We start from the raw sequence: 13,802 nt of genomic DNA on the forward strand, positions 1-13,802 counted from the left end.
TTGAATTTCGATAACAAATTGTAAAAGAACTCTAGTACGCTCTCTGTGGAATTCAACCTCAACCTTATTGGATTATTGTATTTGCAATCAACGATTTTAATCCCATAAAAGGGTATAGTTTGGACAACATCAACAACTACAAGGCCAGTGTGGATATGATTTCCATTATTTTGTAACTTGTTTATGAAGTGGGTTTATGGATATATTGATTGGTGATCATTTCTTAGTAGTTAATGAATCGACATACTAGGTAAGGTCTAGTGATGATAAAGGGATTGTGTTAGAAAGAGTACATACTTATATCATATTTATCTATATACTTGTGTTAGAGTTTTAGTACGATGAGTTTTGAATTTTGGGAATGTAGTAGTTGAATTTCCATTTGTTTTTATTAATTTCATTATGAAAATTTGTAATCACTTTGTTAATAATTTGATAACTTGCTTAGATGATTATATGTGTTGTACGTTAAGATTTAGTTCGCCGATAAGGGTTTAGTATGAGTGTCAATCGCAATAGTTTGGATCGCGACAAACAATGATGGTAATAACTGATGTAAGTCGCTAGTAAGATAGTCATGACAGTTGTGAAGATAAGTGTGATTTGTGTTTTAGTGTGGTTACTAAAGAATGTATGTTGGATGACAATTTGTCGGTGGCGATGCAAGTTGTGACGGTAAAGATGATGGGTAGCAAGGACTAACCGCAACGATGATAATGTCTGACAATGATGATGAAAGTGGCGATCAATGACAATAAGAGGTCGTTTGGTGTGAGGGAAAAAAATAAATAGTAATGGGATAAAATTTTTGTCTTGTTTTGTTGCCATGTTTAGGATAAATTATCCCGCTATTTATACCATAGTGATGGATAAATTGTCTCATGTAAATGGTGGAATAAATTATCTGGAATAGCTTATCCTAGATAACTAATCCTGGAATAATTTATTCTTATCAAACGATTCCTAAATATAATTATAATGATAGATAGCTGTAATAGTGACTAATGATGGCAAAAAAATATTTTATTAATAATATGAAGATTTTATTCAAAATCTAAATAACTAAATCTTTTCAAACAAGGTCTTAAATTGGTATGAAAGGGACTAAATATTTTCTAATCAAACTATAATCACACACACCTTGTTTTACACTTGGCACTTCCACTCTCACTTTCCAATCTTCTTCCTTCTTCTTCTTCCTCATCATTATGATACCTTTCTTCATCCCCCAAATCACCTGATCTTTCATCCTCCTTTGTTCTCCTTTCATTTCACTCTTTCCTCTTTTTCTGCACCGTATATGCACTTCATGACCCTCTTCTTCTGCTCATTTCTTTGATCCAGATCACTTATATACAGTTTCAGCGATTTTTTTTTCGGGGTCTGGAGTTTTGCATATACCCTTTTGGTTTACAAAGCTGTCATCCAAGTTTCACTGTAAAAGTTCCCCAATTCAATCTTGTTATGCAGATCTGGGTACCATTTTTTTGGAGCTAATACGTAGAGACAGATCCAAGATTTTAATGTTAGTCGGCCGAGGGTGCGATTTATTATACATTGTATATACATGGTTCGAGCTGAAAAACAGTGAATTTTAATAAACCTGATCAAAAGGGGTAGATCCGATTTTGGTGATAAGTATCTTTTCTTCCTTTTTATTATACTGTTGATTAAAGGGACATGTAATTTTGTGTTTTTGTATCTTTTGGTTCTCAAGAATTGTGTTTTTGTAAAGAAAAATTGTGGTTTGTAATTTGGTTAAAGATGGAAATTTCCAGTGGACTGAGTCCTAGAGTGAACTCAGTTACATCAGGTGAAGGTAAAAAAGATGACCCAAATCATCAAAAATTTGAATTGGAATCTATTGATTTGGTTTCACATACGGATCACCAGTTTCTTACTTTGAGTGCTCTAGAGATTTTGAGGGAAACTGTGAGAATTCTGCGGTATAATTCAATAGGTTTCATGACAATTGCTGCATTGCTAATTTGCCCTGTATCTGCTGTTGTTTTATCTAATGTATTGGTCTATCAGCCGTTTGTTACGAGACTGAGTATGAGGTTATTGCTTGTAGCCAAAACAAGTGGGCTTCCACTTGAGCCATTTATCAAGCAGTCCTGTCATAAATTCTCTGAAGTGGTGATTTCAGCTGTAATGTGCTTCCCTCTGTATGTAACGTTATCGGTGTTGTCAAAAGCTGCTATAGTTTATTCAGTTGATTGCACTTACTCTAGGAAAAAGTTTGATTCACAAAAGTTTTATGTCATTATGACCAAGATTTGGAAGCGGGTTGTTGTGACTTACCTGTGGGTGTGTGTTGTGATTGCTGGATGCCTCACATTGTTTATTGTACTTCTTGTTTCTGTGAGCAGTGTTTTCTCGATCATGGGGTTTCCTCCCGATTTAATTTTGTATCCCGCAATGATAGTAGGGATGATTTTCTCTATAATTTTAGCAAATGCTATTATTATTTGCAACATTGCAATTGTGATATCTGTTTTAGAGGATGACTCTGGACCACAAGCATTGCTTATGTCCAGTTCACTCATCAAGGGGCAGACACAAGTTGGACTTCTCATATTTCTTGGATCAACTATTGGGATGGCAATTGTGCAGGGTTTGTTTGAGCATAGAGTGAAGACAATAAGCTATGGAGATGGATCTTCAAGATTATGGGAAGGGCCCCTTTTGGTGATATTGTACTCATTTGTGATACTTATTGACTCTATGATGAGTACTGTTTTCTACTTCAGTTGTAAATCGTATAGAATGGAAACCTCAAGTGAAGAAACTCAACCTGTGCTAGAAGCCTTGACTATTTCTTCAGCATTAGCAGAAGTCCAGTCACATGTTTGAAATTCGAATTTAAGGCTCTTGAAGCTACTGGAAGTTATTTTGACAAGGATTCAATTTATGCGTCTCTTGGCAAGAAAAAGAATGAGTTGAATCCTTGAGAAAGTTATCAGATGCTGAAGGCGGATAAGTTATATGGTTTAGCCTAGTTGACCACTTCATCATAAATAGCTTCTTTGCAGATCTGTTGTCTGCCAACATATATCATATTTATTACCAGAAGAAAATCATTTGAAAGATGGTAATTTAGGATTCTTGCACAGTAATAAGCTGTTGAAAACCTCAGCTTGAGATTTTAAAATTTTAAGCAATGTACTTTTTGTCATTCACAATTTATAAAGATATCTTTGAGTTTTCTTTCATGGTCAATTATCTGTCTCCATTTGCATGTTATGCAGTGAGTGATTGAGCTTAAAACAACTGTAATAAATAGAGTGTGGCTTTCTAATAGGAATGTCGTGAGACCTTCATAGAGCTCCATAATTGATGATTTTTATTTTGGAATAGCTTTCATAATTATTCTTCTTTGTTTAGGAAATGTCTCTTAAGAATTATTTCCTAAAAACTAGTGCCACTTTCTTCTCTTTTCTTTATTATACTCTCTCTGTCTCTCTGTGTGTGAGTGGGGGTGGGGGACTTCAGTTGTGGTTTTCCACAATAAACAGGTTCTCTCACTAAATTATGAGAAGTATGCATTGGGGATGGAAAAAGAGGAACTCACAGATTCTCTCTTCTCTTGGAAACTAGAAACTGGGCTAAGGAGATTCTAGGATATAATACTAGGTATCAATCTCGTGAAAATGTTTTCATGTATCTCTTCCTCTGTGTCGTTACTTTTTGTTTTACTTGCAAAAAAATGATCACCTTTTGTCTTTAGACGCGAGCGAGTGTGCCATTAGAGAAATCATTGGAAAATTGGTACTGATAGACGAGGAAGTCTTATAACTTGAGAACTGGCAAGGTGTTATTTGAGTAATGACATATTAGCCAGGGAGTGAAAGAAGAGCCCAGCATTCCTCTGTATTACCAACTGATCCATCAGGCGTCAGCTATTTTCAGTGTCGAAGATGCACAAATGCTGCACTATCAATCGATAGCAAACTGGTTATATCCAAATCTACCTACATGAATTTCCAGAATCTTCTAAACATGATCCTTATAATTTCTCTGACAGGTGATGCAATGGTCTCTGCATTTGGTTTGTAAAACCTGCTAAGGTCACGTCCGTCAGGCGAAAATTATATAAGATGTTGGCACTTACTTTCAGGCAGAAGTTGCAAATGTATGGCGGAGAAGTTGAATACTATCATGTAGTGTAGTTTGAATATGTGGCGCAGTGTAGAGTGCAGAAGCTATTAAGGTTTACTCTCATTAAGTGGGGGAATCTGTTCCGTGCAATCACAAATTCTTCACTTGGCTTGGAATGTATAGAATTTGAAGGTACCCTCAAAATGTTTGGTTTCCCTGCTTTGTATGCTTATAGAGTCAGTGTTCTGATAGGTTGATCTTCTTCATTTGCTAATAATCTTCATTTTATCATGTCAGCTTAAATTATTAGGGCTTTCCCATTGTCATCTCTCATTCGGAAGCTGAAGTTCATAGCTAAAGTAAAAGCTTTTTAATGAATCATTATTTCTTGGTAGATTTGAGTGCTGATGATATTCTACAATCATGTAGATCGTATACTTTTGAAGCAACCTCTCTACCTCAGAGAGGTAGTGGTAAGGTGTTCTTACACTCTACCCTCCCCAGACCCCACTTTGTGGGTTTCATTGGATTTGTTGTTGTTGTAGTCTAGAGTCAAGTCTTCTCCTAGTGAAAACTTATTTACCATGGTCTTTTGGGGGTTTAGAGTGGTAAAGGACACACTTTGTGATGGATGATGTGTACGATTGTTGGTGCTTGGGTGCAAATGAACAGCTGCGGCATCACAAAAGTTTTATCTACCTTTAGTATCTGCATGTATAGTGGGTTTCTTTTAATTAATAATTAATTTGGTGTAAAGCAGATAATTGTTCACTATGAAGTGTTCTAATCTATATAACAGCACCTCAGTCGTAAACAATTAGTTTTATGTAAATGCAGTACATATTTGTGTTGTATTTAAGTTACAGTTTGAGCCATCTCAAGAACTTTTATTGAATATATTGCTTCATTCAGTCAAATGCTGTGTTCTGGGGTTACTTTCCTTTGCTAGAGCCATAAATAGATTCATTTGCTGTATCCAATCGTATATGACAGTTTTGATGATTCCTTTGCATATGCCTATTGCATGTGATAGTTTATGCACTACTTAATTCAGTGTGGAACAGAATCCACTTAGCATATTTGTCTTTTCTGTGTTTTCTGGATCAGTTTATTGAGGAACCCGAATGAGGGAGCTAAAAGAAGATATACTGCATTATCAGAAGTTGAGATATCTCTGGGGTCCCTCTACTTGTGTCATTTGGTAAGTTGCAGTGGTTTTGTTCATGAAGGGAAGACATCACAAGACTATTCTGGAACAGTTAACACAAACACTTGATAAGCAGAAATGACTAAATGACCATCAGATGCTGCATTAAGTTGAGAGAATGGTATGTTTTTTTTCCAAGTGAATATTTACAGCCTCCTCTCTCCCAATGCCCAATGGAATAGGCCAGGTTGAAGATGGTATCACTAGTCTATGGCTTAAGTCATGAACGGCCCCTTATAGTTGTCCGCATAATTCACTTAGACACCTCAACTAGGACTTGTACCTATTGGACACCTCTACTAATTCGGATTTGAACCTTTGAACACTTTTTTGACAATCACCTAAAAGTATGAAATGTGTGTAATACACTCGCGATGACATGGAAAATTGACAAATCAATTACGTACATGTGGCATTTTGACGGAAAAAAAAAGAAAAAAGAAAAAATTCAAGTGTTGTCATCACTTTGAAATCCTATTCGTCACCATAGTCCCCTCCTCGACCATAGTTTTCATCACCTTCAAATCCTCTTAACCCACTTTTCTTTTTTCAGATCTGTTTTTTTAAAGTTGAAAATAGCAAATTGCATATGCCTAAAAATTAATCAATACGTGAACCTACAAAATATGAACCACTTATAATTTTAGATATCAATAAAATCATTGACTACATAATCATCTAAGCATATTCGTTTTTTTTTATTTTAAATCTGATTTGTTAGATATATTTTCAATAAAAAAAATTGAAGAAGAAGTCATTGTATGGGTCTATATTTTTTCCCGTAAATAAGATCACAATATTTAACAAATTTAAAGAAAATGGAAAAGGAAATCATAATGGTGTTTCTATAGTTGAATATGATAGAGGTGAGGGGGAAGGAGAGGAAGAGGAAGCAGGAGAAAAGAAAAGGGTGGAAGGTGTTGGTGGCAACATCATCAGCGAAGATGGTATTGGTTTTGGAAGAAGTTATGGCTAAGGAAGAAGGAAGAAGAAAGAGATTTAAAAAAAAAAAAAAAACTAAAATACGTTCTGACGCGCTGAATGGATGTGTATTACACCTTCCTTGCCGTGTCAGCGAAAAGTGTCAAATAGGTACTTATTCTGAACAATAGAAGTGTTCAATAGGTACCAATCCTAGTTGAAGTTTCTAAATGAATTATGCAGACAACTTCAAGGGGTCGCAGATGACTTTAGCCCTAGTCTATTGATTCTATCATCATTCATCATGGTCATCACCAAAATGGCTTCTCCACTTAATTGACCTTTGCACGATCCTTTTAGGTGTCTGACCATTATCTTACCAGATGCGTCATGTCCTGACTAGTGCATACCTTGACAATGGAGTTTCCTTCTGAAGAGTCATGCTAGATGTTGATTGTACTGCGAAGTACCTAACTCTTCAGCTCCTGATGATGACATCCGGAATTTTTGTTTTCGCGCTTTATATGCTTATAGATTCAGTTTTCTGGTAGCTTGTTCATCTTCATTTGCTAATGCTCTTCATTTATCATATCAACTTTCCCGTTGAAATCTCTCATTCAGAAGCTGAAGTCCCTAGCTAAAGTGAAAGCTTTTTAATAAATCATTATTTCTTGGTAGATTTGAGTGCTGATATCTTTTACAAACATGTAGATGATATAATGCTTATTTTCCAGGTTCACATCAGACATCAATTGTAATTCCTTTCTATATAAAGCTGTGAATCACCTTTCACCAGACTGCTATCATACAATCCCTTTTTTATACTTGGAGTATGGAGATAAATATACAATCATATCAGACTGTTTTCATTAACTCGAGCCTAGGATCTTTCAGAAGCATACTCTATCTCGGAGAGATAGTGGTAAGGCATGTGTATACCCTACCCTCCCCAGACCCACTTTATGGGATTTTATTGGGTTTGTTGTTATTGCTGTTGTAGTCTGGAGGGCTTCTCCAAGTGGAGAACTTATTTACCATGGTCTTTTGGGGATTTGGAATGTTAAAGAAGGGCACACTTTGTGAAGGATGGTGTATATACAATTGTAGGTGTTTTGAGTGCAAATGAACAGTTCCTGTATCACACAAGTGTTATCTGCCTTTAGGATCTGCATCTATAGTGGTTTTATTTGTATTAATTTGGTCCAAAGCAGATGAATTGTCTATTATGAAGTGTTCAATCCAGATAACAGTGCCATAGTCCCAAACGTTTAGTTTAACGTAAATGAAGTACATATTTGAGCTGTATTTGCATTAACTTTAAGCCATCTCACGAACTTTTATGGAATATATTGCATCATTCAGTCAAATGCTGTACTCTGGGGTTACTTTTATTTGCTAGTGTAAAAGTCAGCTAGATTCATTTGCAGCATTCCAACTGTATATGATAGTTATGATGATTCCTTTGCATATCGCTATTGCATGTGATATTTATGCACTACTCAATCCAGTGTGGAACAGAATCAACTTAGCATATTTGTTTTTCTATGTTTTTCTGGATCAATTTATGGAGAAACTCGAATGAGGGAGCTAAACAAAGATGATATACTGCATTATCAGAAGTTGATATATTTCTAGGGTCCCTCTTTCCCTATATCCAGTGGAATAGGCCAGGTTGAAGATGTTATCATTAGTCTACTGAGTCTATCATCATGATCAGTATCAAAAAGGATATTTGCACTATCCTTGTAGGTGTCTAATCATTATCTTCCTTACCAGATGCCTCATCTCCATCGCTAGTGCAGAACTTACTGAAGAGTCATGCTAGATGTTGATTGTCCCGCGAAGTACCTAACTTCGTCAGCTCCTGATGATGACATCTGAAATGGGTGAATATCAGGAGAGTCTAAACTGCTCTCTGAAGAAGCAACACCACCTGAGGTAGAAACTTGGCTGGCCCTGGAGTCATTTTGGTAAGGTGGTCGAGCTACATTCTTCTGTATGTCTGATCATTTCACCGCTCTTTCTAAAGAGACAGAAATGTAAGTAAAGTCAAAACTTCTTTATAACAACAGTTTACTAGGGAATTGGTTTTTTATGTTATATTTTACCTCTGTATAACGTTCTTTTTCCTATTACAACACACATTTTTGTAAAATTACTCCTTTTATAGTATACTTGCTAAAGTGCTAGTAAGTATTATTACTTCCATCAGATCTATGAAGAACAGAAAAAGCTATAATCTCACTTGATTATAAAATGCTAAACCTTCTTTACAAGAAGTATGTCAAAGAAGAAAAGCTGAGCAAGTGGTGAGCTTAGGGTGATCAAGGAGTGGGGTTATGGAGGAGACAATGAGCTTGTAATTCTACTATTGGAATTTATTTTTCTTACTTCGGTTAAGCGGTTGTTTTCTGATTTTTAAGAAACTTGTTTTTTCTTGAAATAATATGTTTTTCATAATATTTTAACCAATCAAATAGAGGAAAGTTGCAAAGTCTAGAGAGTGTGGTACCTATAAACTTGCACCCCCTTTCAAGAGCTTGTGATGTTGTCACGTTTCATTTTACGTGAAGACATTTGACTTGACACGAAATTAAAGAAATTTAAAAAGACATTTTGGTTCAAATGATTGAATTTTGAAAACAACTAACTCTAAAAACATAATCAGGCTCCCAACAAAATATTTCTTAAATTTCTTAATTTGTATGAATGAATAAAATTGTGTCAATGTTGCATTTCATTATAATCTTGTGTATTTGTATCTGTATTTTTTGCCTTGTGTGATTGTATATGTTACCATTTTTTGCCCAAAAAAATGTTACTTCCAGTGTTCCATTTTCATTTTATCTGAGTTAATTTGATTTGGACGAAGTTTAATAAAGAAAGACTTTCAAAAATTTTAGTCTAAAATAAATGATGGAAATTTGTATGTATGTATAATATGAAGATTTTTAAAGTAAAATTGATACTCAATTTAAAAATATATCATTATATAAAAAACTAACTAAAAAAAAAGAAAAAAGGAAGTAAGTTAAAGAATGTATCATTCTCAACGAATACAATTATAATAAAGTGCATGTGTTCTTTGAGTACTTCTTGTAAGTGAATCAATTATATCAAGCTTATAATAAAAAGGTAAAGTTTTGAGTTACATAACTCCTATTTGTAAATAATTCTTCTCTAGTTTTTTATCTTATTTTCTGATTCATACATTTCTACTCAAAATTCAACCACTATTTCAGACATATCGATGAATCTCACATCGAAATAACGTGATAGTTCAAAATGTGTATAGTATTACTCCAAAATATGCAGGAGAAACTATAGAATAATTCCTGTAATTTGAAGTAATAAAGCAGCAAAATAGGTGAAGAAGATGGTATGTAGCTGCAGGTTAAAGATTTCCCCCACACCAAATAAAAAAAACTTTAGTAGGACAAAATTCCAGATGAATACCACAATTTAAAACAACATAAATAAAAATCTAAACTCACAATGGTCCACAAATCATGATACGAATATTCCATAAGATCACAATTTTTTTCCATGACTATAAATATCTATCTCACTCAAGGTCGTAAAGAACATCGCGTCAAGCTATCCATCCAATCAAGAGATTACTTGGGGCCAATATCCTTCAAAGCATTAATCTGTTCCTCACCCATAGCTGACATAACAGACACAACGAGGTCCTTACCCTCGGCAAACCCATCCTTGATCTGAATTCGGAAAGTTAAAAAATAATCAGTAGCTGCATCAAAGTACGCTGAAGTTTTCAAAAGAAAAATAACCAACAAAGTTCTGAAAAAATTATGTTTCACTAGATTCAATGAGCTTTTTTTACTTACAACCATGGTTGTACAGGCTAACTTCTACAATAGGGATTCGAGAAGCTTGTGAAAGAATTAGAGGCTACATACAACTGAGAAGACCGCATACTTTGACCCAAAACAACTTTGGTAGATAAAGAAGATGTGAGTCTAAAACCAGGCCCCCAAATCATTAACCCTTTAAAGGGGTATCAGAGGGAGCAGACATGTCGACTCTGCTGATTCAATCTCTGTGCACATAACCATGCTGCCTTCATTTTTAAATGTCCGGAGCATCGGCTTAATTGTACACAGGTTGTGTTTCTTACACAACCACGACTCCAAACAAATTCATTTTTAACATGGTAAAGGCAATAAGCTTGTGCTAGAAGAAGATTTACTGAGAAAATAAGCTGGAGGAAACAAAATACGACAAGAGGAAGTGACTGTAATTTCCAGTCCTTCAGGGCCACCGAAAACACAACTTCAGATTAGATTACTAACCAGTGAAAGCAGATTTTCATCAGTAGGAAGCCTGAGGTCATCCTTGGTGTTACCATTGTCAGTAAGCAGACTCACCTGTAACGTTGTGCAGCAATATTAGACCACATCAATCAAAAATATAAAAAGGAACCGGACAAGAGAATAAAGGCACATACAAATCCATCTTCAGAGATGTCAATAAGCTGATAATCTGTACGATTAACATGGGGCACCTGCAATTTGAACATGTAATTGTCAAATATCAGCACAAATATACAGATAAAAGGAATATAGGGGGAAAGGGGCAAAGATCATAAACAAGAAACAGAGAGCACACACATCACAATTGTGTGAAGAGGGGACAATATCCTCAAGCTTCTTCCCAGTGAAGATGTCAATAGCAACGAAATGACATTTGGCGTGACCGTGCTTGCCAGTTTTGGATGTAGAGACTTCCACAACCTGTAATGAGAAGTATCAGATTTAGAGCTAGTGCTTATACTAGATAAATGTAATAATGACTTGAACCATAATAAAAGGAGATACATCTATGCAATTTCCTGAAGCAGAATCATCAAGTTACTTGCTGCACATTATCCACATATACATCCATAACTATGATACATCAACAAGGACCATTTAACAGTTACATAATTCAAACTAAAGCAACATATAATCCACAGCTAGATCTATGGACAAATATATTCAACATTAGAGATTTTCATACCAAATAGCAGAAAAATAAACTAACAAGAGTTTTTAGACGCTAAGGACCTCTGGTGAAATATCAAATCTATTTGTGTTTCACTTCTCTTTGGTAAGACCACTAAAAAATTACTCTATTTGGATGTTAATTACATAAGTTATTGAGTTGTATTGTATTGTACTATATTATTTTAATGAATACCACATTTACATAAATTGTATGGCTTTACATTATTATATAATATCACATGATAACATTCAAAGAATAAACAGATATAATTGTTAGTTTGTTATACATAATGTTACTTATTGTCATTACCAACAAGATAGATTTGACAATACAATATCATAAAACTGTAATTAAACTAACAAAACAATACAATACAATAGATGACAACCATCCAAACCAAAAGTGACCCTTTCCCACCCTTGATACCTTGGTGGTAACCCTCTAACCCAAATCTTATAGTTACATGTTAAGGTTGCTTAACATAACGCTACTCTATTTCTTAGTAAGACAAAATCTACTATAAAAAATAACTCTACCATAATTGCACAAAATATACAAGCAACCCAAATTCCTTTCTTCTAACAAACAAACCAAAGAATATATGCAATCAAAACCAGAAAAAGAACTACACAAGTCTATAAACCAGTCACCAGGTCCACGATCCCAAAAAAAGTATAAAAATAACCACTGTATATCCCATAGTAAGAAAACAAGGTTCTTTTTTTCACTAGCTAGTAAGATGCTAGTGAATCAAAATAAGCAAATAGACAGATTATATACAGTCCATTCAGCCTATAACACTACTTCGCTACAGTGATCGATTCATCTACTATCGAACTTACTTACACAACCGAAAAAACAACTTCCTAATCAAACACACTTAGAGTAAAAAACACAGAGCATCAGATCTACAACCGCAACAGCAAATACACCATGTATGTCCTCTAAATCTCATCCAAACATATCTCAAATCAACCCTACAGATATCCTATTACCAAATAAATCACATATACATGAATAAATTTTTTTAAAAAAATTAGCAAATCAATCCTTCTCTAAATCAAATCCAACACACACATCTTAATCAACTACACGAACAGCCCTATACATCAGCTATAACCAAATAAATTAAATATACGTAAAAAAGTAACCTTGCATGGACGGCCTTTGATGACGATATAACCGTTCTTACGAATAGTACCAGCTTGTTGAGGGTAAGTTTTTGATGCTCCGGCATCAGCCTTAGACTCAAATTGATGCTCCTCGTCAGACATGGCTGAAAAATTCGATTGAACGGAAAAGGAGAAAAATTCAGGGAGTAGAATGGGTGGCGAGGGAGGCGAAGAGCACGTGAGGGACTATTTATATGGTGGGAGAAAAACCTAATGGGATTTTTGGGTAGATTTTTAGGGTTTTGTTTCTTTGATAGACTGAATGATTTCTTCTCCACCGTTGGATTAAAACTGTCAAATCTTTTTGTATTCACTCCTTTCGTATTAATTTCCGTGACATTTTTTTATAAAAAATAGTATTTTCTTCTTAAAAATAGATGTTTCAATTTGTATGGAACTCTTTATTTGAGAAAGTTTCTCAAATATTGTGTTTAATATTATCTAGCCTTGATATTAAAATATTTATTTTAATTTACTTTGTTCATTTTATGTAATTATGAAAAATTACTACTTCTTACGCATCAAATTATTTTTGAATGTAAATTTTTTATATATTTTTTAATTATTTTGAATTGTTAATTATTGTGGCTTATTGTGTTTTTACATAGTTTACAAATATATAAATTTCATTTTTAAAAAAAAAATTCAGGCGTAAATTTTTTATTTAACTTAAATTACTTGACTCTTAAAAAAGAAAAAGTATGGTATAAATTGAAATAGATGAAATCCATTTCCTCTCTCTATTTCTTTAATATTAAATAATTATACAAAGTAACAGTAATGGTGATCAAATTTAGAATTTTAAAATATCATTAGTGAGATTTATTAAGTAAAATATATTTTTAGTTAAATCTTACTTAAATCAATATAGATCATATAATATGAAGCAAATTGAATATTGCACTAGTTTGCAACTCTAATTTATTTTTGGGAAAAAATGCTTCATTGCATAGACATTTTAATCATATTTACTAGTTCTTCTTATATAGTTTGAAATAATTATATATTGTCTCACTAATTAATAATTTTTATACGAGATTTTAGATTAAATACACTTAGATACATGTATTTTTATTGTCAAATAAACTCTGAAATGCAAATACTTAGGAAGAGAGACGCGCGAGATAGGAAGGAGACGAGCAAGAGAGTCAGTATATCTCAGATCCATGTAAATAAGATTTGATACATGTATTTGAAATAACCGATACATTATGAAATATACATATACATATGGAGCCAGACGAATGAGAGAGACATTGTATTTCAGATGACTCCAATTGTATACATTGTATCTGAAACAAATTATATTTGATTTTGACTCTATAATTTTATATACATACATACATACATATATATATATATATATATATATATATATATATATATATATATAT

The 13,802-nt window shown here is 33.8% G+C and overlaps 2 protein-coding genes and 1 non-coding gene across 10 annotated transcripts; 1 reads left to right on the forward strand and 2 right to left on the reverse strand.

Annotated features, from left to right (window-relative positions):
* The first annotated feature begins 1,114 nt into the window (after window positions 1-1,114).
* On the forward strand, window positions 1,115-8,324 carry LOC107008005. Of its 8 annotated transcripts, none has more exons than XM_027913967.1 (2): window positions 1,115-5,429; window positions 6,590-8,324. In XM_027913967.1, the coding sequence occupies exon 1, from the start codon at window positions 1,765-1,767 to the stop codon at window positions 2,854-2,856; it is 1,092 nt and encodes a 363-aa protein (XP_027769768.1). In that variant the 5' UTR covers window positions 1,115-1,764; the 3' UTR covers window positions 2,857-5,429; window positions 6,590-8,324. The 8 variants fall into 8 exon arrangements, with proteins under 8 accessions (XP_027769768.1, XP_027769769.1, XP_015062374.1 ...); XM_027913968.1 differs by having other exon boundaries at window positions 6,964-8,324; XM_015206888.2 differs by having other exon boundaries at window positions 8,006-8,324.
* Window positions 8,325-9,609: 1,285 nt separating this feature from the next.
* On the reverse strand, window positions 9,610-12,613 carry LOC107008261 (eukaryotic translation initiation factor 5A-3). Its single transcript, XM_015207220.2, has 5 exons — window positions 12,388-12,613; window positions 10,861-10,983; window positions 10,698-10,754; window positions 10,543-10,617; window positions 9,610-9,948 (listed from the first exon to the last, which is right to left on the reverse strand). The coding sequence occupies exons 1-5, from the start codon at window positions 12,508-12,510 to the stop codon at window positions 9,847-9,849; spliced, it is 480 nt and encodes a 159-aa protein (XP_015062706.1). The 5' UTR covers window positions 12,511-12,613; the 3' UTR covers window positions 9,610-9,846.
* On the reverse strand, window positions 10,200-10,318 carry LOC114075801. Its single transcript, XR_003576189.1, has one exon. It is a non-coding gene; the product is annotated as a small nucleolar RNA snoR100 (small nucleolar RNA).
* Window positions 12,614-13,802: the final 1,189 nt, after the last annotated feature.

This window comes from Solanum pennellii, chromosome 1, assembly GCF_001406875.1.
Source record: "Solanum pennellii chromosome 1, SPENNV200".
NCBI classification, from domain to species: domain Eukaryota; kingdom Viridiplantae; phylum Streptophyta; class Magnoliopsida; order Solanales; family Solanaceae; genus Solanum; species Solanum pennellii.

Coding starts and splice junctions, on each gene's coding strand:
- LOC107008005 (XM_027913967.1), top strand. CDS start 1,765: ATGGAAATTTCCAGTGGACTGAGTCCTAGAGTGAACTCAGTTACATCA.
- LOC107008261 (XM_015207220.2), bottom strand. CDS start 12,510: ATGTCTGACGAGGAGCATCAATTTGAGTCTAAGGCTGATGCCGGAGCA. Junction 10,984..12,387: donor TCAAAGGCCGTCCATGCAAG/GTTACTTTTTTA, acceptor TTCTCATTACAG/GTTGTGGAAGTCTCTACATC. Junction 10,618..10,697: donor ACATCTCTGAAGATGGATTT/GTATGTGCCTTT, acceptor ACAACGTTACAG/GTGAGTCTGCTTACTGACAA.